The following is a 23381-nucleotide window of genomic DNA, read 5'->3' as shown; positions in this document are numbered from 1 at the left end:
GAGTAGATTTGGCCTCTACTCTTTGGACGTTAGAAGATTGAGAAGTGATCTCATTGAAACATGTAAGATTCTGAAGGGGATTGACAGGATAAATGTTTTTACGTGAGTGGATAGTAAGGTGGCAGATGGAGCATAATATGGGGAAATGTGAGGTTATTCAATTTGGTAGGAAGAATAGAAAAAGGAGCAGGAGTAGGCCATTTGGCTCCTCGAGCCTGCTCCGCCATTTAATAAGATCATGGCTGATCTGATCATGGACTCAGCTCCACTTCCCTGCCCGCTCCCCATAACCCTTCATTCCCTTATCATTCAAAAATCTGTCTGTCTCCACCTTAAATATATTCAATGACCCAACCTCCACAGCTCTCTGCGGCAGAGAGTTCCACAGATTTACAACCCTCTGAGAGAAGAAATTCCTCATCTCAGTTCTAAATGGGCGATCACTTAAACTATGCCCCCTAGTTCTAGATTCTCCCACGAGTGGAAACATCTTCCCTGCATCTACCTTGTCGAACCCCCTCAGTATCTCATATGTTTAAATAAGATCATCTCTCATTCTTCTAAACTCCAATGAGTAGATAGTACTCAGTAAGATAAAGGCAGATAAATCCCCTGGACCTGATAGCTTGCATCCTAGGGTCTCAAGAGAAGTAGTGGCAGGGATAGTGGATGCATAGGTTGTAATTTACCAAAATTCCCTGGATTCTGGGGAGGTCCCAGCAGATTGGAAAACTGCAAATGGAAAACTGCAAAAAGGAGGCAGACAAAAAGCAGGAAACTATCGACCAGTTAGCCTGACGTCTATGGTTGGGAAGATGTTGGGGTCCATTATTAAAGAAGCAGTAGCAGGACATTTGGAAATGAATAATTGTGTCAGGCAGAGTCAGCATGGATTTATGAAGGGGAAGTCATGTTTGACAAATTTGCTGGAATTCTTTGAGGATGTAACGAACACGGTAGATAAAGGGGAACCAGTGGATGTGGTGTATTTGGACTTCCAGAAGGCATTTAACAAGGTTACTGCACAAGATAAAAGTTCACAGGGTTGGGGGTAAGATATTAGCATGGATGGAGGATTGGCGAACAGAAAGTTGGGATAAATGGCTCATTCTCGAGTTGGCAATCAGTAGCTAGTGGGGTGCTGCAGGGATCACTGCTGGGATCCCAACTATTTACAATCTATATTAACAACTTGGAAGAAAGGACCGAGTGTAACATAGCCAAGTTTGCTGACTTGCTTGGCAGGAAAAGCAATGTGTGAGGAGGACATAAAAAATCTGCAAAAGGAGATAGACAGGCTAAGTGAGTGGGCAAAAATTTGCCAGATGGAGTATAATGTTGGAAAGTGTGAGGTCATGCACTTTGGCAACAAAAATCAAAGAGCAAGTTATTATTTAAATGGAGAAAGATTGCAAAGTGCTGCAGTACAGCGTGACCTGGGGGTATTTGTGCATGAAACACAAAAGGATAGTATGCAGGTACAGCAAGTGATCAGGAAGGCCAATGGAATATTGGCCTTTATTGCAAAGGGGATGGAGTATAAAAGCAGGGAAGTCTTGCTACAGTTATACAGGGTATTGGTGAGGCCACACCTGGAATACTGCTGCATACAGTTTTGGTTTCCATATTCACAAAATGATATTCTTATTTTGGAGGCAGTTCAGAGAAGGTTCACTAGGTTGATTCCGGAGATGAGGGGGTTGACTTATGAGGAAAGGTTGCGGAGGTTGGGCTTCTACTCAGTGGAATTCAGAAGAATGAGAGGTGATCTTATCGAAACGTATAAGATTATGAGGGGGCTTGACAAGATGGATGCAGAGAGGATGTTTCCACTGATGGGGGAGACTAGAGGTAGGAAGCATAATCTTAGAATAAGGGGCTGCCCATTTAAAACTGAGATGAGGAGGAATTTCTTCTGAGGTATGTAAATCTGTGGAATTTGCTGCCTCAGAGAGCTGTGGAAGCTGGGACATTGAATAAATTTAAGACAGAGAAAGACAGTTTCTTAACTGATAAAGGATTAAGGGGTTATGGGGAACGGGCAGGGAAGTGGACCTGAGTCCATGATCAGATCAGCCATGATCTTATTAAATTGCGGAGCAGTCTCGAGGGGCTGTATGGCCGACTCCTGCTCCTATTTCTTATGTTCTTATACGCCCAACCTGCTCAACCTTTTTTCATAAGTCAACCCCTTTGTCATGTATTCAACTATCATTGTAACCCATGTATAAGCTGACCTAAGAAAAATGCACCAGTATCTGTTTGGCAGGAAATTTGAGCTGGAGACAGATCACAAACCCCTAACGTCCCTTTTGGCCGACAACAAGGCCATAATTGCGAATGCATCTGCCCACATACAGAGGTGGGCACTCATGTTAGCCGCCTATGACTACACAATTCGGCACAGACCGGGCACTGAAAACTCCGATGCACTCCGCAGGCTCCCACTAGCCACCACTGAGGGGGCAACTGAGCATGATGCTGAGATGGTCATGGCTGTTGAAGCTTTCGAAAGCGAAGGCTCACCTGTGACAGCCCGTCAGATTAAAGTCTGGACAAATAAAGACCTGCTACTGTCTTTAGTTAAGAAATGTGTCCTGAATGGGGACTGGGCAGCCACGTATGGGGCATGTCCTGAGGAATTTAAACCGTTTCATAGGCGCAAGGATGAACTCTCGATTCAGGCCAGTTGCTTACTGTGGGGAAACCAAGTAGTCATGCCCCAGAGGGGCAGAGAGGTGTTTATCAGAGAACTTCACAATGAGCACCCGGGCATTGTCACGATGAAGACAATTGCCAGGTCACACGTTTGGTGGCCAGGGATAGATACAGACCTGGAATTTTGTGTTCGCACGTGTGCTTAGCTGGACAACGCGCCCAGGGAAGCCCCCCTTAGCCCCTGGTCCTGGCCCGCCAAGCCATGGTCACGCATCCATGTGGACTATGCAGGTCTTTTCATGGGAAAAATGTATTTGGTTGTAGTAGACACCTACTCCAAATGGATTGAGTGTGCCATTTTAAATTCAAGCACATCCTCTGCCACGGTAGAAAGTCTACGGGCAATGTTCGCCGCCCATGATCTACCGGACGTCTTGGTCAGCAACAATGGCCCGTGCTTCACAAGCACTGAATTCCAGGAATTCATGGCAGGTAATGGAATAAACCATGTCAGAATGGCACCGTTCAAGCCGACTTCAAACGGTCAGGCGGAACGAGCAGTGCAGATAATCAAACAGGGGATGCTCAGAATCCAAGGGGGTTCCCTGCAAAGCCGCTTATCACGCCTCCTGTTGGCCAGTAGATCCCGACCACACTTGCTCACAGGGGTTCCACCCGCAGAGCTGCGAATGAAAAGAACGCTCAAAACCAGGTTATTCCTTATACACCCTACCATGAAAGAAATTGTTGAGAGCAGGCGTCAGTCACAATGTGACTACCATGACAGGAATGCGAGGGTGCGATGTAACGATGTCAATGACCCTGTTTTTATACTTAATTACGCTGCAGGGCCCAAATGGCTTGCAGGCACTGATTGCCAAAGAGGGGAATAGGGTTTTGGTAGTTAAACATACCAATGGACAAATCTGCCGCAAACACGTGGATCAAACTAAAAGGAGGTTCAGCAACCCCATAGAAGAAGCAGAGGAAGAACACGACGTAGAGTTTGATCCACTACAGGTGACCGAACACCGGAACCAAGTGGAGGAGAGCCCAGTCATTGTGGGCAGTCCGGACAGGCCCGAGGCACCGCAAACAGCAGACACTCAGGCCAACGCCCAACAACCGGAGCCCCAACTCAGGCGCTCTACAAGAGAGCGTAAACCACCAGAGAGACTTAACCTGTGATCCCAATAAGACTCTGGGGGAAGGTGTTGTCATGTATTCAACTATCATTGTAACCCATGTATAAGCTGACCTAAGTTGTACACCTTGAGAACATTGATCACAGGGGGTTGAACTTGTGGGAGACACTCCTAACCTGGACTTTCAGGTATAAAAGGGGAAGCTCCACCCACCTTCATTACTTGAGGTCTTGGTAATAAAGGTAACTGGTCACAGAGTGACCTTCTCTCAAGTATGGGCCTCGTGTGCATTTATACTGTATAGTAAGGACATATCACCCTTCATCTCAGGAATCAACCTAATGAACCTTCTCTGAACTGCCTCCAATGCAAGCATGTCCCTCCTGAAATAAGGAGACAAAACTGTATGCAGTACTTTAGGTGTGGTCTCACCAATATCCTATACAGTTCGAGCAGGACTTCACTGCTTTTATACTTCATCCCTCTTGCAATAAAGACCAACATTCCATTTGCTTTCTTGATTACTTGCTGTATCTGCATACTAACTTTTTGTGTTTAATGCACAAGGACCCCCAGGTCCCTCTGTACTGCAGCATTTTGTAATCTCTCTATATTTAAATAATAATTTACTTTTTTATTTTTCCTGACAAAGTGGATAACCTCACACTTTCCCACATTATACTCCATCTGCCAAATCTTTGCCCACTCACTTAGCCTGTCTATAATCCCTTTGCAGATTCTTTGTGTCCTCCTCATAACTTGCTTTCCCACCAATTTTTGTATCATCAGCAAACTTGGCTACCCTACACTCGGTCCCTTTATCCAAGTCATTAATATAGATTGTAAATAGTTGAGGCCCCAGCATTGATCCCTGTGGCACCCCACCAGTTACCGTTTGAGCCATTTATCCTGACTCTCTGTTTTCTGTTCGTTAGCCAATCCTCTATCCATGCTAATATATTACCTCCAACCCGTGAACTTTTATCTTGTGTAGTAACCGTTTATGTGCCACCTTATCGATTACTTTCTGGAAACCCAAATACACTACATCCACTGGTTCTCCCTTATCCACCTGCTCATTACATCCTCAAAGAACTCCAGCAAATTTGTCGAACATGATTTCCCTTTCATAAAACCATGCTGACTCTGCCTGACTGCATTATGATTTTCCAAATGTCCTGCTGCTGCTTCCTTAATAATGAACTCCAGCATTTTCCCAATGACCCATGTTAGGCTTTCTGTCTCCCTCCTTTTTTAAATAGGGGCATTACATTTGCAGTTTTAGAACCCGCTGGGACACCTCCTACTACAGGGAATTTTGATAGATTGCAACCAATGCATCCACTATCTCTGCAGCCACTTCTTTTAAGACCTTAGGTTGTAGGCCATCAGGTCCATGGGACTTGTCCACCTTTCGTCCCATTATTTTACCGAATACTTTTAGCCCCATTATTTTACCGAGTACTGCCTATATCCCTTTGCAGGCTATTTGCATCCTCCTTGAATCTTAGTTTTCCACCTAGCTTTGTACTGTCAGCAAACCTGGATACATTGCACTCGGTCCCTTCATCCAAGTCATTAAAATAGATTGTAAATAGCTGAGGCCCAAGTACTGATCCTTGCGTCACCCCACTAGTTACACCCTGCCAATTTGAAAATGACCCGTTTATCCTTACTCTCAGTTTTCTGTCTGTTAATTAGTCTTTTATCCATGCTAATATATTACCCCCAACCCCATTTGCACTTATCTTGCTTAACAGCCTTTTATGTGGCATCTTATTGAATGCCTTTTAGAAATCTCAGTATACTACATCCACTGGTTCCCCTTTATCTACCCTGCTAGTTACATCCTCAAAAGACTTAATCAATTTTTCAAAACAAATTTCGCTTTCATAAAACCATGTTGACTCTGCCTAATCATATTATAATTTTCTAGTACCCCGTTACCACTTCTTTAATAATGGATTCCAGCATTTTCCTGACGACTGATGTCAGGCTAACTGGCCTGTCGTTCCCTGTTTTCGTGCTCCCTCCTTTCTTGAATAGCAGGTTTACATTTGCTGCCTTCCAATCCACTTGAAATCGTTCCTTAATCTGTGGAATTTTGGAAGATCACAACCAATGCATCCATTATCTCTGCAACCACCTCTTTTCGAAACCTAGGATGTAGACCATCGGGTCCAGGGGATTTGTCAGCTTTTAGTCCCATTAGTTTCTCAAGTACTTTTTCTGTACTGATATTAATTACTTTAAGTTCCTCGCACTCATTAGCCCCTTGGTTTCCCACTATTTTTAGTCTACTTTTTGTGTCTTCTACTGTTAAGATGGCTACAAAATATTTGTTTAAAGCCTGCCTCTTCCTCGTTCCCCAATATAATTTCTCCTATCCAAGCCTCTAAGGGAAACAACGCTTACTTTTGCTACTCTCTCCCTTTTTACATTCTTGTAGAAACTCTTACAATCTGTTTTTTATATTTCTTACTGATTTATTCTCATTCTATTTTCTCCCTTTTTATCAACTTTTTTTGGTCATCCTTTGCTGGTTTCTAAAGCTCTCCCAATCTTGAGGCTTACTACAATTCTTTGCAACATTATAAGCCTCTTTTAATCTAATACTATCCTTTAAGTTAGCCACGAATAGATCACTTTTCCCACGTTTCCACACTTTCCATATATATCCTTGCTTCATCTGATATTTTTAACCTCCTCCAGCCCTACAACCTTCTGAGAACTCTGTGCGCCTCCAACTCTGGCCTCTTCTGCATCCCCCACTTCCTTTGCTCTACTATTGGAGGCCGTGCCTTCAGTTGACTAGGCCCTCAGCTCTGGAATTCCCTCCCTAAACCTCTCCACCTCGCTCTCCTCCTTTAAGAAACTGTCTGACCAAGTTACCTATCCTAATATCTCCTCCTTTAGCTTGGTGTCAATTCTTTTTAATTATTACGTTCCTGCGATGCGCATTAAGGAATTTTACTGTGTTGGAAAAGTGGGAAAACTGTTGTTGTACAATTTCTATAGTATTTATTATGAAATGTGTACTGTATATAGCATGTATCTGTGACAATTGGTAATTCGTTTTTCTTGGCACTGTCATCAGGCTGATTTAGTCTATGTAGCCACGATTTTAACATTACTTTCTCTGTGAGAATGGGGGCACAATTGGGTCGGGTGCCTGACTTGCACCCTGCCATATTTTCAGCCTCATTCTCACAGGGCGCAATAGGTTAAAATCGGGCTTATATATCAATGGTCTTTAGCTTAAATCACACTTAAATACATGTTGTCTCATTATACTTCTTGTGTGAGGTTCTTGATCGTTCACTTCACATCACTCCCACCCCTTCAGCGACTGAGCTGTAACTGCCTGTACTTCATCCCCAAAATGCTTTCTTCAGATGCCAACTTCAAAGAACAAAATCTAGAATACTGAGTGTAATACTACTGGGTGTTTTTCATAGTTCCCAATGAACTGTTTAATACATAAAAGTCTATTGACATTGAGTCGTTGAGTGTCATGAATGACATGAGTATTGCTTTCGAGCAAGCCGATTGGCGAGTGGGATATGAAATAAATGACGAGTCACAAATGGCATCGCTCATACGTCTGAGGGAGGTTTCTGCTGTCCTTTTTCCAGACTGATCCAATGCAGAGACTTGAGCACGTAATATAAGCTGACATTATAGTGCAGTATCAAGGAGTGCTTCACTGTCATATCTTTCAGATGAGATGGCAAATCAAGGCCCCATCTATCCTCTCGAGTGGAGGCAAAAGATCCCATGACATTATTTTGAAGATGAGCTGCGGTGTTCCCCCCAGTGTCCTGGGCAGCATTTATCGCTCAACCATCATCACTAAAACACATTATCTGGTCATTATCTCATTGCTACATGTTTCCCTACATTGCAACAGTGACCACACTTCAAAAGTACTTCATTGGCTATAATGTACTTTAGGATATCCTGAGGTCATGAAAAGTACTGCAGAATTGCAAGTTTTTCTTTAATTACCTGCTGGTAGAATTACGGGGTTATGATTGGTTTTGACCCAGACAAGATTTTGTTTGTAGATGGAGAAGAAACAATATGTTCCTATTTCTGGAGAGTGATTTGTCCCTTAGAATGTTCACACCTACTCAAATTGCAATAAAAGGATTCATTCATCGGCAGCGTCAATCTTTCTGCCAACAGGAGGTATTCAAGGAGCGGATCGGTTACTCTCATCTGTATGAAGTGCTGAAAAGCCAGGGGGAGCCAACGAATCGTCTCCTGCAGGAACTCATGAACATGGTAAGCAGAGGTGTGCACCTTATCCCAATGGCTCGTGGGGGTAAAGGGACTACCTAGGGTGGCAAGAAGCCATACAGACCAGATCTTAGCTGTGCTACAGTTGGTATTCATGCCCTGCACTGAGAGGCAAAGGAAGACGCTAGGTTTCCCATTCCTGATCGATTTCATTTTGATCTCGGGATGTGGGTGATGCTGGCAAGACCACCATTTATTGTTCGTCCCTCGTTGTCCTGAGACAGTGATGGTGGTTGGCATTCGAGAAAGCAATTTTTATGGCTGAGTGGCTTTCCAACCACATTGGGCCCGATTTTCATCCTCTCTGACCCATTCACGACTGGTGATCACGCAATTAAATTAGCAGTGCTGCATCATGGCATTCCTGCTGATGGAAAGGGGCATCTGAGCCAACTTGGACTGCTGTCGTAATGATTATTTTAAGAAGACAGCCTCCAATTGGGAAGCATGCAATTCACAATGGTTCCTTTTTGTTCGCAGGCTATTGAAGATGAGAATGTGGCTTCCCTCACCACAATCAGCAATGAGCAGCCACTGTTGATCCTGGTACAGTGGATTCCCAACCTGGAATCTCGCGATCTACAGATCTTGGTCTCTGACTGGCTGAAGAAGGTGTGCGGCGCTACCCTGCGGACTCGCATGACCTGTGTGAAGGCCGGGATGCTCAGCACCGCACTGGCATCATTGGGCTGCCACCCACGGCTCGACAAGAAGTGTGGCGAGAACCTTATCGACCTGCTCCAGGCACTGGGCAGCCTCTCTATTCAACCCGGAGAACTTCGACAGCTGATAAAACTGCTTCGGACCGATGATGACAAAGCACACCCGTACTCTGCCCGTGTCATTCGGGCATTGTCAGCCATGGCGAGGAAGGACAGGTCCGAAAGTGTGCTGCAGTATTTTGATCTGACTCCCAGTATGGCTGGAATAATGGTTCCCACCATTCAGAAGTGGCCAGGTAACGGTTTTGCCTTCCATGCGTGGCTCTGTTTGAACGAGGAACAGGAGAGCAGTTACTTATTCAGCAAGAGACCGAAACGGAAACAACTGTACAGGTAGGAATTGTGAGGTATAGCACACCTGTGCACATAAGAACTGTCAGCTATTATCTACCTGGAGAGGTAAGAATTGTCAAATATCATGTCTGTACATGTAGGAATAGTCAAGCATCATCCACCTATACAGGAAAGAATTTTTAACCTGTACAAGTGAGAAAGGTTAAGCATCACACACCTGTACAGGGAAGGATTGCCAGAATTTATCGGTGAAAAGTGTAACTAAAGAGAGATGGTGTGTGAAATAGCTTTATGCAGTTTCGATCCAGTTCCTAGAGGGTAATGGCCCACAACTTGGAACTGACACATCATCATCATCATCATCATCATAGGCAGTCCCTCGGAATATCTAAATGGTGCTGCATCTGTCTGAGAGTGTTTGATGGGACATTGTAGATGGAGCTTTACTCTGTTTCTAACCCATGCTGTACCTGCTTCCACTCCTGAAGTGAGTTATTTGGTGGCTGAACAGTCCAATACGAGAGCCAAAGACTCTGTCATAGATGGTCGTTGAGGGAAGGAGTGGGTGGAACTGGTTTGCCGCTCGCACTTTCCGCTGTCTGCATGCTCTCGGTGGTGAGACTCGAGGTGCTGAGCACCCTCTTGGATGCACTTCCTCCACTTAGGGCGGCCTTGGGCCAGGGACTCCCAGGTGTCAGTGGGGACGTTGCACTTTATCAGGGAGCCTTTGAGGGTGTCCTTGTAAAGTTTCCGCTGCCCACCTTTGGCTCGTTTGCCGTGAAGGAGCTCCGAGTAGAGCGCTTGCTTTGGGAGTCTCGTGTCTGGCATGCAAACTATGTGGCCTGCCCAGCGGAGCTGATCGAGTGTGATCAGTGCTTCAATGTTGGGGATGTTGACCTGAACGAGGACGCTGACGTTGGTGCGCCTGTCCTCCCAGAGGATTTGTAGGATCTTGCGGAGACATCGTTGGTGATATTTTTCCAGCGACTTGAGGAGTCTGCTGCACATGGTCCATGTCCCTGAGCAATACAGGAGGGCGGGTCTTACTACAGCCCTGTAGACCATGAGATTGGGGGCAGTTTTGAGGGCCTGGTCTTCAAGCACTCTTTTCCTCAGGTGGCCGAAGGCTGCACTGGCGCACTGGAGGCAGTGTTGGATCTCATCGTCGATGCCTGCTCTTGTTGATAGGAGGCTCCCGAGATATGGGAAGTGGTCCACGGTGTCAGGGCCACGCCGTGGATCTTGATGACTGGGGGGGCAGTGCTGTGCGGTGAGGACAGGCTGGTGGAGGACCTTTGTCTTACGGATGTTTAACTGACACAATCTCAGTATCAAATGGCACTAAATTTAGAATCTCACAGAGCGATACATCATAGGATAAGAACATAAGAACATAAGAATTAGGAACAGGAGTAGGCCATCTAGCCCCTCGAGCCTGCTCCGCCATTCAATAAGATCATGGCTGATCTGGCCGTGGACTCAGCTCCACTTACCCGCCCTCTCCCCGTAACCCTTAATTCCCTTATTGGTTAAAAATCTATCTATCTGTGACTTGAATACATTCAACGAGCTAGCCTCAACTGCTTCCTTGGGCAGAGAATTCCACAGATTCACAACCCTCTGGGAGAAGAAATTCCTTCTCAACTCGGTTTTAAATTGGCTCCCCCGTATTTTGAGGCTGTGCCCTAGTTCTAGTCTCCCCGACCAGTGGAAACAACCTCTCTGCCTCGATCTTGTCTATCCCTTTCATAATTTTAAATGTTTCTATAAGATCCCCCCTCATCCTTCTGAACTCCAACGAGTAAAGACCCAGTCTACTCAATCTATCATCATAAGGTAACCCCCTCATCTCTGGAATCAGCCTAGTGAATCGTCTCTGTACCCCCTCCAAAGCTAGTATATCCTTCCTTAAGTAAGGTGCCCACAACTGCACACAGTACTCCAGGTGCGGCCTTACCAATACCCTATACAGTTTCAGCAGGACCTCCCTGCTTTTGTACTCCATCCCTCTCGCAATGAAGGCCAACATTCCATTTGCCTTCCTGATTACCTGCTACACCTGCAAACTAACTTGTTGGGATTCATGCACAAGGACCCCCAGGTCCCTCTGCATCTCAGCATGTTGTAATTTCTCACCATTCAAATAATATTCCCTTTTACTGTTTTTTTTTCCCAAGGTGGATGACCTCACATTGTATTTCCGACATTGTATTCCATCTGCCAAACCTTCGCCCATTCGCTTAACCTATCCAAATCTCTTTGCAGCCTCTCTCTGTCCTCTAACAACCCGCTTTCCCACTAATCTTAGTGTTATTTGCAAATTTTGTTACACTACACTCTGACCCCTCTTCCAGGTCATCTATGTATATTGTAAACAGTTGTGGTCCCAGCACCGATCCCTGTGGCACACCACTAACCACCGATTTCCAACCCGAAAAGGACCCATTTATCCCGAGACTCTGCTTTCTGTTCGCCAGCCAATTCTCTATCCATGCTAATACATTTCCTCTGACTCCGTGGACCTCTATCTTCTGCAGTAACCTTTTGTGTGGTACCTTATCGAATGCCTTTTGGAAATCTAAATACACCACATCCATCGGTACACCTCTATCCACCATGCTCGTTATATCCTCAAAGAATTCCAGTAAATTAGTTAAACATGATTTCCCCTTCATGAATCCATGCTGCATCTGCTTGATTGCACTATTCCTATCTAGATGTCCCGCTATTTCTTCCTTAATGATAGCTTCAAGCATTTTCCCCACTACAGATGTTAAACTAACCGGCCTATAGTTACCTGCCTTTTGTCTGCCCCCTTTTTTAAACAGAGGCGTTACATTAGCTGCTTTCCAATCTGCTGGTACCTCCCCAGAGTCCAGAGAATTTTGGTAGATTATAACGAATGCATCTGCTATAACTTCCGCCATGTCTTTTAATACCCTGGGATGCATTTCATCAGGACCAGGGGACTAGTCTACTTTGAGTCCCATTAGCCTGTCCAGCACTACCCCACTCGTGATAGTGATTGTCTCAAGGTCCTCCCTTCCCACATTCCTGTGACCAGCAATTTTTAGCATGGTTTTTGTGTCTTCCACTGTGAAGACCGAAGCAAAATAATTGTTTAAGGTCTCAGCCATTTCCACTTTTCCCATTATTAAATTCCCCTTCACATCTTCTAAGGGACCAAAATTTACTTTAGTTACTCTTTTCCATTTTATATATCTGTAAAAGCTTTTACTATCTGTTTTTATGTTTTGCGCAAGTTTACCTTCGAAATCTATCTTTCCTTTAATGCTTTTTTAGTCATTTTTTGCTGTTGTTTAAAATTTTCCCAATACTCTAGTTTCCCACTAACCTTGGCCACCTTATACGCATTGGTCTTTGATTTGATACTCTCCTTTATTTCCTTGGTTATCCACGGCTGATTATCCCTTTTCTTACCGCCCTCTTTTTCACTGGAATATATTTTTGTTGCGCACAATGAAAGAGCTCCTTAAAAGTCCTCCACTGTTCCTCAATTGTGCCACCGTTTAGTCTGTGTTTCCAGTCTACTTTAGCCAACTCTGCCCTCATCCCACTGTAGTCCCCTTTGTTTAAGCATAGTACGCTCGTTTCTGACACAACTTCCTCATCCTCAATCTGTATTACAAATTCACCCATACTGTGATCACTCATTCCGAGAGGATCTTTTACAAGGAGATCGTTTATTATTCCTGTCTCATTACACAGGACCAGATCGAAGATAGCTTGCTCCCTTGTAGGTTCTGTTACATACTGTTCTAAGAAACAATCCCGTATGCATTCTATGAATTCCTCCTCCAGGCTACCCCCTGCGATTTGAGTTGACCAATCGATATGTAGGTTAAAATCCCCCATGACTACTGCCGTTCCTTTTTCACATGCTTCCATTATTCCTTGATTATTGCCCGCCCCACCGTGAAGTTATTATTTGGGGGCTTATAAACTACGCCCACAAGTGACTTTTTCCCCTTACTATCTCTAATCTCCACCCACAATGATTCAATATTTTGTTCATTAGAGCCAATATCGTCTCTCACAACTGCCCTGATATCATCCTTTATTAACAGAGCTACCCCTTTCCCTTCTTGTCTATCTTTCCGAATTGTCAGATACCCCTGTATGTTTAATTCCCAGTCTTGGCCACCCTGCAACCATGTTTCTGTAATGGCCACCAAATCATACCCATTTGTAATGATTTGTGCCATCAACTCATTTACTTTATTTCGAATGCTGCGTGCATTTAGGTAGAATGTTTTAATCCTAGTTTTTAAACCATGATTTTTAGTTTTGACCCCTCCTGCAGCCCCTTTATATTCAGTGGCCCTTTTTGTTTTTTGCCTTGGGTTTCTCTGCCCTCCATTTTTACTCATCTCCTTTCTGTCTTTTGCTTTTGTCTCCTTTTTGTTTCCCTCTGTCTCCCTGCATTGGTTCCCATCCCCCTGCCATATTAGTTTAACTCCTCCCCAACAGCACGAGCAAACACTCCCCCTAGGATGGTTTGGGGAATGGAAAAATGTCAGACTGGTGCAGCTCTTCTGAAGTTTGGGCTGTGGCATATTGTTAGGACATTGTGGAGGGAACTTTACTCTGTATCTAACCCATGCTATATATATCCTGGGAGTGTTTGATAGGGCAGTGTTGAGGCAGCTTTACTATCTATCTAAACAGTGCTGTACCTGTCTGAGAGTGTTTGATGGGACATTGTAGATGGAGCTTTACTCTGTTTCTAACCCATGCTGTACCTGCCCTGGGAGTGTTTTATGGGACAGTGTAGAGGGAGCTTTAATCTGCAGGGACGTATTCATCAATGTGCGAGCGTGGAAGCTTTTCCCGTCCGCCCGTGGTTTCTAAAATGGTCCCCAGGCAGTTTTGTGCATTTAGAAAATTGTCCCTTACTCTGAGCTGTGTTGTGACAAATCTGACTGTGCTTTACGTTGGTAAATCATTCCTGAAATAATGAAACTGTCCACAAAATTCACAAAGAATAAGGAATGTATAGAAGCATTAACCAACCCATTTTATATTTCTCCTTTCATTCCTGCAGTTTCTTTACAGCAAGTGGGACAGGATTCGAGGCCTTCTTCACATCGGACGGGATGCTGGTTGTTGCGGTTTGCACAAAAAAAGAATACATGACTGTGGCTCTCCCAGAGTTCTCCTTTAGTGACTCACTCTGGGTACGTTCCTCTGTGGGACCACTTGTTATGCATGTACTCGGGGTCATCTCTTGGGTGTGGTTATTTTGTCCTCCTGGTTTTCTGTTCTGGAAGACATTGACTCCCTTTGCTAGGGTTCAGTTGCATTGGCCCCAGTCTACATTTTTTAATATATACATTTTGGGGATGTGGGCATTGCGGGAGAGGCTGCATTTATTGTCCATCCCTATTTTCCCTGGGACGGTGGTGATGGGCCGCCGTCTTGAATCGCTAGTAGTGGTTTTGATTCAACTGAGTGTCTTACTGGGTCACTTCAGAGGACAGTTAAAAGACAACCACGTTGGTGTGGGATTGAAGTCACATGTAGGCCCGACCGGGTAAGGTCGGCAACTTTCCTTCCCGACAGTGCATTGTTCAGGTGATTCCCAATTCTAGATCGTAATTGTCGGCAAGCTTTCTGATTATATGGGCACTAGAGCTGTACTGAACCCTGTCCACAACCAACATCCACAGACGTGTACTTCTGGGTGATGGAGGGGGCTGGACTGAGATCAGGAGCAGGAGCTCTGCCCAACATTTCCTCCCTTATCACAGGAGTGCAGAGACCAGTTGTAGCTGCTACAACTGTTACCTTAGTAAACCGAGCACAGGCCATAGACCTGAACCTGGGACTTGGGTCATTGGTGCGGCTGAGAGTCGCTGAGGCAAATTTTAGCTTTCGGGCAGGGCACAAGGTGGAATACACCAGCCACCAGTCGCCACCAGCCCATGCAGGGAGTGAAGAGGCCAGAGCCGTTTTGAGGTCTGGGCCCCATTTGCATAGAACCAGTGAGGCACCAACCCCAAGCAAACAGTCCCGATGTGACTTTGCCAGATTCCGATTTTGGCGCAGTAACGGGCAGCCGACAGTGAGATAAGTTCTGGGTGATCATGATGGGGGGGTGGGGGGTAGCCCAGAGAAGCAGTGGTTCAGGTTCTTTATTAACAGACCCAGGAAAGCACATGCCTTTCTGGGATCCGATGCTGCTGTTGCTGCCAATGCTCTTGGGTAAGGGATGGAAACATAACTGACAATTACAAGCCTCCTTTACATGAAGTAATTAAAACAATAAATCTGTGAGACCCATTGAGCATGTCTAAGGAAACCTATCTCCACCACTATCATTCCTCACTATAACAACTATGAAGCAGCTAAGCTAACCTGCATTAAGTGCGAAGGACTGGCACAGCTCTTCCTGCAGCTAAGAAGGATACGATTGCACTAAGCATCTGTGTGACAGGATCCTTCCACGCCACTGCAAAAGATATCTGTCAAATCTGCATGATAGCTGAACGTAGATGGATAAAGCTAGTGGCTCCATCACCATGATCATTGACTTCCATCTCCACAACATTACTCGCCCTTTATTCTTACCTCATTCTGCCCTCCACTTTTGAAGCCTTTGTTACCTGCACACTCTAATTACTCCCAAGGCTTTCCTTGCTGGCTTCCCATCCTCCACCTGGCATGAATTCCAAATTGTCCAAAATGCCCGCACGGACTCTAAACCACACAAAGTCCCACTGGCCCATTAGGCTCTCCTCATGTTGGCTCCTTCTTCCCCCAACATCCATCCGTGCATTGTGTTAAGCCCTAGGGCTGATCTGAACTAAAATTTTACACCTGAGATTCTTAAGCAACTTACGAGGGAAGAGTAACTGAGGTGATTTTGCTTTGACTTCATCATGGTTTTAGTCGTTGGGGTACCTTCTCCTAGCTGGGCCACAACTAAGGCTAAAGAGCCCCACGTGCCCTTTGTGATGGGGGCCGGGGGTGGGGTGTGCGGCTCCCGCACCCATTGGACACAAGTACCCACGCTGGGCGGCAATCTAGTATTCAGAGCTGATGCTCCTGTCTCCATTTATCGGGCCTGTCTGGAGTGGGACCTGAACCCAGCCATTCTGACTCGGAGGAAGAATAAGTACCACAAGGCCAAAGGCTCGCTCCCCTTCCTCGAGGCGAGTACCCCACTTGGGTATCAACCCAGTATTTAGAGACCATGGCCCCGATTTAAACTCCCTTGCCTGACAGAAACAGGGCATGGAAAGCAATTAAAATGAGGGCAAGAGACTCCTAGCCCCCACCTCCCACTCCTCCAATCTTCTTCCTTTCCAATGGCTCCGAATATTAACATGCTCTTTTGAGCAAGACAACTGCAGGAAGGCAGCGTGTTCCTGTTTTAAATATGCAGATCGGATCCAAAAAGGACCTGATTGCAATTCTAGTTGGAGGCCTGAGCGGGGGAGCAGTGACTGCTTACCGGGCAGACCCGGGAGGTGGAGCGTGGACCAGAATTTTAGGTGTCCTTGTGGGCCCAGGAGGAGCAGGAGTGATGCCAAACTTGCAAAAATGTAGGTACCTCACATTCTCTCAGATTTTGCATGGACTTGGTGGGTGGTTGGTGTTGTGTATCTGTAAAGCATGCACTCCCATGTTCCACCACCAGGGAGCTCATCCCCTGAAGTCCCAAGGGATCCCAGCATCCCTTGGGAGCACTGTAAATAAGCCGGCCCCGAAGGCCTGTTCCTCACTCTGAAGTGTCTTAGTAAAGACTGAGGTCATTGTTACTTTAACCTCCCTGTGTGCAGCCTCATCTGTGTTAGGAACACAATAACTGGCGACGGGTATACGAATCCAACGCAAAGATGCAGCAAACTGTGGGCATCCTGGAGAAGTTCTCAGAGGGTGAGAACTGGGAAGCCTATGTCGAACGGCTAGACCAGTACTTTGTAGCCAACGAGCTGGACGGAGAAGGAAGCGCTGCAAAAAGGAGAGTGGTACTCATGAAGAATCCTCTGGCTCCGGTGAAACCCACAGATAAGTTGTATGAGGAGCTGTGTACACTGGTTCAGGAGCATCTTAACCCGAGGGAGAGCGTGCTGATGGCGAGGTATCGGTTCCACACATGCCAGCGATCTGAAAGTCTGGAAGTGGCGAACTACGTCGCTGAGCTAAGGCGGCTTAGAAACATAGAAAATTGGTGCAGGAGCAGGCCATTCGGCCCTTCGAGCCTGCACCGCCATTCAATATGATCATGGCTGATCATGCAACTTCAGTACCCCACTCCTGCCTTCTCTCCATACCCCCTGACCTCCTTACCCGTAAGGGCCACATCTAACTCCCTTTTGAATATATCCAATGAACTGGACTCAACAACTTTCTGTGGTAGAGAATTCCACAGGTTCACAATTCTCTGGGCGAAAAAGTTTCTCCTCATTTCGGTCCAATATGGCTTACCCCTTAGCCTTGGACTATGACTCCTGGTAATGGACTTCCCAACATCGGGAACATTCATCCTGCATCTTACCTTTCCAGTCCTGTCATAATTTTATATGCTTCTATAAGATCCCCTCTTACCCCTCTTATTCTTCTAAATTCCACTGAGTATAACCCTAGTCGATCCAGTCTTTCTTCATATGTCAGTCCTGCCACCCTGGGAATTAGTCTGGTGAACCTTCGCTGCACTCCCTCAATCACAAGCACATCCTTCCTCCGATTAGGAGAACAAAACTGCACACAATACTCAAGGTGTGGCCTCACCAAGGCCCTGCACAACTGCAGTAAAACCTCCCTGCTCCTATACTCATATCCTCTCGCTATGAAAGCCAGCATGCTATTTGCTTTCTTTACTGCCTTTCTTTAATGCCTGCCTACCTTCAGTGACTGATATAGCTCCATGACACCCAGGTCTCGTTGCACCTCCCCTTTTACTAATTTGTTACCATTCAGATAATAATCTGCCTTCCTGTTTTTGCCACCAAAGTGGATAACGTCACATTTATCCACATTATACTGCATCTGCCATGCATTTGCTCATCCACCTAACCTAGCCAAGTCACCCTGCAGCCTCTTAGCATCCCCCTCACAGCTCACATAGCCACCCAGCTTAGTGTCACCTGCAATCTTGGAGATATTACATTCAATTCCTTCGTCCAAATCATTAATGTATATTGTAAATAGCTGAGGTCTCAGCACTGAACCTTGCAGCACCCCACAAGTCACTGCCTGTCATTCTGAAAAGGACTCGTTTATTCCCACTCTTTGCATCCTGTCTGCCAACCAGTTCTCTATCCACGTCAATACATTACCCCCAATACCATGTGCCTTAATTTTGTACACTAATCTCTTGTATGGGACCATGTATAAAGCCTTTTGAAAGTCCAAATACACAACATCCACTGGTTCTTCCTTATCTCCACTCTGCTAATTACATCCTCAAAAAAAGATTTGTTAAGCATGATTTCCCTTTCATAAATTTGTGCTGACTTGTACCGATCCTGTCACTGCTTTCCACTTGCAGGACAATGTGAGTTTGATGGTTACCTGGAGCAAATGCTCAGAGACTTTTTTGTATTGGGCATTGGCCACGAGACCATCCTACGAAAACTTTTGACTGTAGAGACACCGACCCTCAGTAAGGCCATTGCGATAGCACAGGCGTTTATATCCACCAGTGATAAAACCAAACAAATCTCTCAGCACACAAGTGCTGGCAATGTTCATAAATTAACTTGAATTGTGTTTGCAAGCAGAAATATACAGGGTAGAACCCATGAGTCTGCAACTGCCAGCAGGCCTCAGGTGACCCAGATGACTCAGAGTCTGCAACAAAGGATGAATGTAAGGCAATTCACACCTTGTTGGCGTTGTGGAGGCTTCCATTCAGCCTATTCATGCTGCTTCAAAGGGTATGTTTGCAAGAGCTGTGGAACAATGGGGCACCTCCAACGAGCTTGCAGACGAGCTCCAAGCTTTGCAAAACCTGCTAATCACCATGTGGCAGAGGAAATGTCCACCTATAATGCGAAATGTAAAATTAAATGGCTTACCCGTAGCCATGGAACTGGACACTGGCGCTAGCCAGAATCCATCATGAGTAAAAAGATGTTTGAGAGACTGGTGCAACAAGGCATTCAGACCAGCCCTGAGCCCCATCCACATGAAACTGAGAACTTACACACCAAAGAGCTTATCACTGTCCTGGGCAGCGCCATGGTCAAGGTCACCTACGAGGGCACGGTGCATGAACTGCCACTCTGGATTGCCCAAGTGGTAGCCCCACACTGCTTGGAAGGAGCTGGTTGGGCAAAATCCGCTGGAACTGGGATGACATCTGAGCGCTATCACATGTCGATGAGGCCTCATGTACCCAGGTTTTTAACAAATTTCCTTCCCTTTTTGAGCCAGGCATTGGAAACTTTTACGGGGCGAAGGTGTGGATCCACTTGGTCCCAGAGGCACGACCCATTCACCACAAGGCGCGAGCGGTACCTCACATGATGAGGGAGAGAGTGGAAATCGAGCTGGACAGGCTGCAACGCGAGGGCATCATCTCCCCAGTGGAATTCAGCGAGTGTGCCAGCCCGATTGTTCCAGTACTCAAAAGTGATGGCATGGTCAGGGTTTGCGGCGATTATAAAGTAACTATTAATCGTTTCTCGCTACAGGACCAATGCCCGCTACCTAAGGCAGACGACCTATTTGCGATGCTGGCAGGAGGCAAGACATTCACCAAGCTCGACCTGACCTCGGCCTACATGACGCAGGAGCTGGAGGAGTCTTCGAAGGGCCTCACCTGCACAACACGCACAAGGGACTGTTCATCTACAACAGATGCCCGTTTGGAATTCGGTCGGCTGCAGCGATCTTCCAGAAAAACATGGAGAGCCTACTTAAGTTGGTACCACACACGGTGGTCTTTCAGGACGACATATTGGTCACGGGTCGGGACACTGCCGAGCACGTACAAAACCTGGAGGAGGTCCTCCAGCGACTGGATTGTGTAGGGCTGTGGCTGAAGAGGTCGAAATGCATCTTCATGGCAACAGAAGTGGAATTTTTGGGGAGAAAGATCGCGGCGGTCGGCACTCGGCCCTCAGACGCCAAGACAGAGGCTACCAGGAACACACCCAGGCCACAGAACGTCACGGAGCTGCGGTCATTCCTGGGACTCCTCAACTATTTTCGTAACTTCCTACTGGGGTTCAGCACCCTCTTAGAGCCCCTACATGTGTTATTGCGTAAATGTGAGAACTGGGTATGGGGAAAAAACCAAGTAATTCCTTTTGAGAAAGCCAGAAACATTTTATGCTCCAACAAACTGCTTGTATTGTATAACCCATGTAAAAGACATGTGTTAGCATGTGACGCGTCGTCGTACAGAGTCGGGTGTGTATTATAACAAGCTAACGTTGCGGGGAAGTTGCAACCTGTCGCTTATGCTTCCAGGAGCTTGTCTAAGGCCGAGAGGGCCTACAGCATGATTGAGAAAGAGGCATTAGCGTGTGTGTTCGGGGTAAAGAAAATGCATCAGTACCTGTTTGGCCTCAAATTTGAGCTGGAAACCGATCACAAGCCCCTCACATCCCTGTTTGCTGAAAACAAGGGGATAAATGCTAATGCCTCAGCCCGCATACAAAGGTGGGCACTCGCACTATCAGCGTATAACTATATCATCTGCCACAGGCCAGGCACCGAGAACTGTGCGGATGCTCTCAGTCGGCTACCATTGCCCACCACGGGGGTGGAAATGGCGCAGCCTGCAAACTTGTTGATGGTGGCGCAGCCCGCAGACTTGTTGATGGTCATGGAAGCGTTTGAAAATGATAAATCACCTGTCACGGCCCACCAGATTAGGACTTGGACCAGCCAAGATCCTCTGCTGTCCCGAGTAAAAAACTGTGTACTGCATGGGAGCTGGGCCAGCATCCCCGTTGAAATTCAAGAGCCAATCAAGCAGTTCCAGCGGCGAAAGGATAAGCTGTCCATTCAGGCAGACTGCCTGTTGTGGGGTAACCACGTAGTGCTACCAAAAAAGGGCAGGGAGACGTTCATCTCTGATCTCCACAGCACACACCCGGGTATAGTAATGATGAAAGTAATAGCCAGATCCCACGTGTGGTGGCCCGGTATCGACTCTGACTTAGAGTCCTGTGTACGGCAATGCAGCATATGTGCTCAGTTGAGCAACGCGCCCAGAGAGACACCACCAAATTTGTGGTCCTGGCCTTCCAGACCATGGTCAAGGATCCATGTCGACTATGCAGGCCCGTTTCTCGGTAAAATGTTCCTGGTGGTGGTGGATACTATTTCAAAATGGATTGAATGTGAAATAATGTCGGGAAGCACCGCCACCGCCACCATTGAAAGTCTGAGGGCCATGTTTGCCACCCATGACCTGCCTGACGTACTGGTCAGTGACATCGGGCCATGTTTCACCAGTGCCGAATTTAAAGAATTCATGACCCGCAATGGGATCAAACATGTCACCTCGGCCCCGTTTAAACCAGCCTCCAATGGGCAGGCAGAGCGGGCAGTACAAACCATCAAACAGAGCCTTAAACGAGTCACAGAAGGCTCACTCCAAACCTGCCTGTCCCGAGTACTGCTCAGCTACCGCATGAGACCATACTCGCTCATAGGGGTGCCCCCGGCTGAGCTACTCATGAAAAGGACACTTAAAATCAGACTCTCACTGGTTCACCCCAACCTGCATGATCAGGTAGAGAGCAGGCGGCTGCAACAAAATGTGAACAATGGTCGCGCCATTGTGTCACGGGAAATTGATCTGAATGACCCTGTATTTGTGCTAAACTATGGACATAGTCCCAAGTGGATCGCGGGCATGGTGATAGCTAAAGAAGTCAAAATAGACAATGGACAAATTTGCAGAAAGCACCTGGACTAAACGAGGCTGTGGTTCACAAACTGCCCTGAACAACCCACAGCAGACACCACCTTTTTCGAGCCCCACAACACTCACCCAAAGGATCAACGACACCATGCCGGACCAGGAAGTCAAACCCATCACGTCCACCAGCCCAGCAAGGCCAGGCTCATCCAGCAGCTCTGCAGGGCCAACTATACGCCAGCCCAGCGAGGGCACACCAACACACCAGAACAGACATTTGTACCGAAGCGGTCCACCAGGGAAAGAAAGACTCCCGACCGCCTCACCTTGTAAATAGTTTTCACTTTGACTTTGCAGGGGCGGGGCAGTGATGTTGTGTATCTGTAAAGCATGTACTCCCATGTTCCGCCACCAGGGAGCTCATTCCCTGAAGTCCCAAGGGATCTCAGCATCCCTTGGGAGCATTGTCTATAAGCCGGCCACGAAGGCCTGTTCCTCACTCTAGTAGTGTCTTATTAAAGACTGAGGTCACTGTTACTTTAACCTCCCTGTGTGCAGCCTGACCCGTGTTAGGAACACAATAGTTGGTGTGGTGGGGTGCTATATTAATGAGTGCCGATAGGATTTTGGCAGCGGTTTCACTGAAGGTGGAGGAAATTTGGGCAGCATAATAGCAGGCATAAGCCACTCACACCCAAAGTTTCACCATCTTTTTGCAATGAAAAATCAGGCATTAACCATTGTATTGGTGCAAGCTTTCAGGGAACTCCAGGCTGTTTCCGCTAAAGGCGGAATTAAGCAGTGATAGAAAAAACATGGAATTGGCTGCTATTTTTTGGTCGAGCGAGAAAGTCCTTTCACCAGCATTATTTCACCATCTTCCCACCTCTTGCTTGCAGCACTGCATTGACATTATTCACATCGCAGGACGCCGACCCTTCGGGCAGAACGTGGTGAATATCTACGCAGACGGTCACCTGAGGAAGACCGCCCAGCTGCGGTTTCCTTCATTGAATGAGGTAAGGTGCGGTCGCGACTTGATCTTAGAAGAGTTTCCCTTTTCTTACCCAAAAGTCCCACACAACTAAGTTGTGCTTGGCAGAGTAGGTGGGACTCTCAGCTCTGATTTTGAATGCTGTGGGTTTAAGTCATGCTTCAGAATGTCACCTCGGCTGACCAAGTGCAGTACTGAGGGAGGGTTGCATTGTTATCTGAGCAAATGAATAAGACATTGGATTTACTCTTCATACATTCAAAAAAAAGAACTTGCATTTGCATTGCAACTTCAGGACACCCCAAAGTGCTTCACAGCTAATTCAGTACTTTTTGAAGTGTGGGAAAGGTGGCAGCCAATTTGTGCACACAGTCTGTTCGTTGAGTGATAAATTTGAACAGGACATGGGGAGAAATCCC

General features: G+C 46.5%; 1 protein-coding gene across 2 annotated transcripts in view; it reads left to right on the top strand.

Moving 5' to 3' along the window:
* Window positions 1-23381, top strand: part of nbeal2 (neurobeachin-like 2) — a 333823-nt gene that overhangs the window by 179171 nt on the left and 131271 nt on the right. For both annotated transcript variants that reach the window (XM_070894760.1, XM_070894755.1), the window contains 4 exons: window positions 7992-8090; window positions 8586-9160; window positions 14187-14319; window positions 22868-22987. In XM_070894760.1, coding sequence (XP_070750861.1) covers window positions 7992-8090; window positions 8586-9160; window positions 14187-14319; window positions 22868-22987 — 927 coding nt within the window. The remainder of the gene's footprint in view (window positions 1-7991; window positions 8091-8585; window positions 9161-14186; window positions 14320-22867; window positions 22988-23381) is intronic.

This window comes from Pristiophorus japonicus, chromosome 1 (assembly GCF_044704955.1).
Source record: "Pristiophorus japonicus isolate sPriJap1 chromosome 1, sPriJap1.hap1, whole genome shotgun sequence".
NCBI classification, from domain to species: Eukaryota; Metazoa; Chordata; class Chondrichthyes; family Pristiophoridae; genus Pristiophorus; species Pristiophorus japonicus.
The sequence above is the reverse complement of the archived record's forward strand: the minus strand, read 5'-3'. Positions and strand labels throughout refer to the sequence as shown.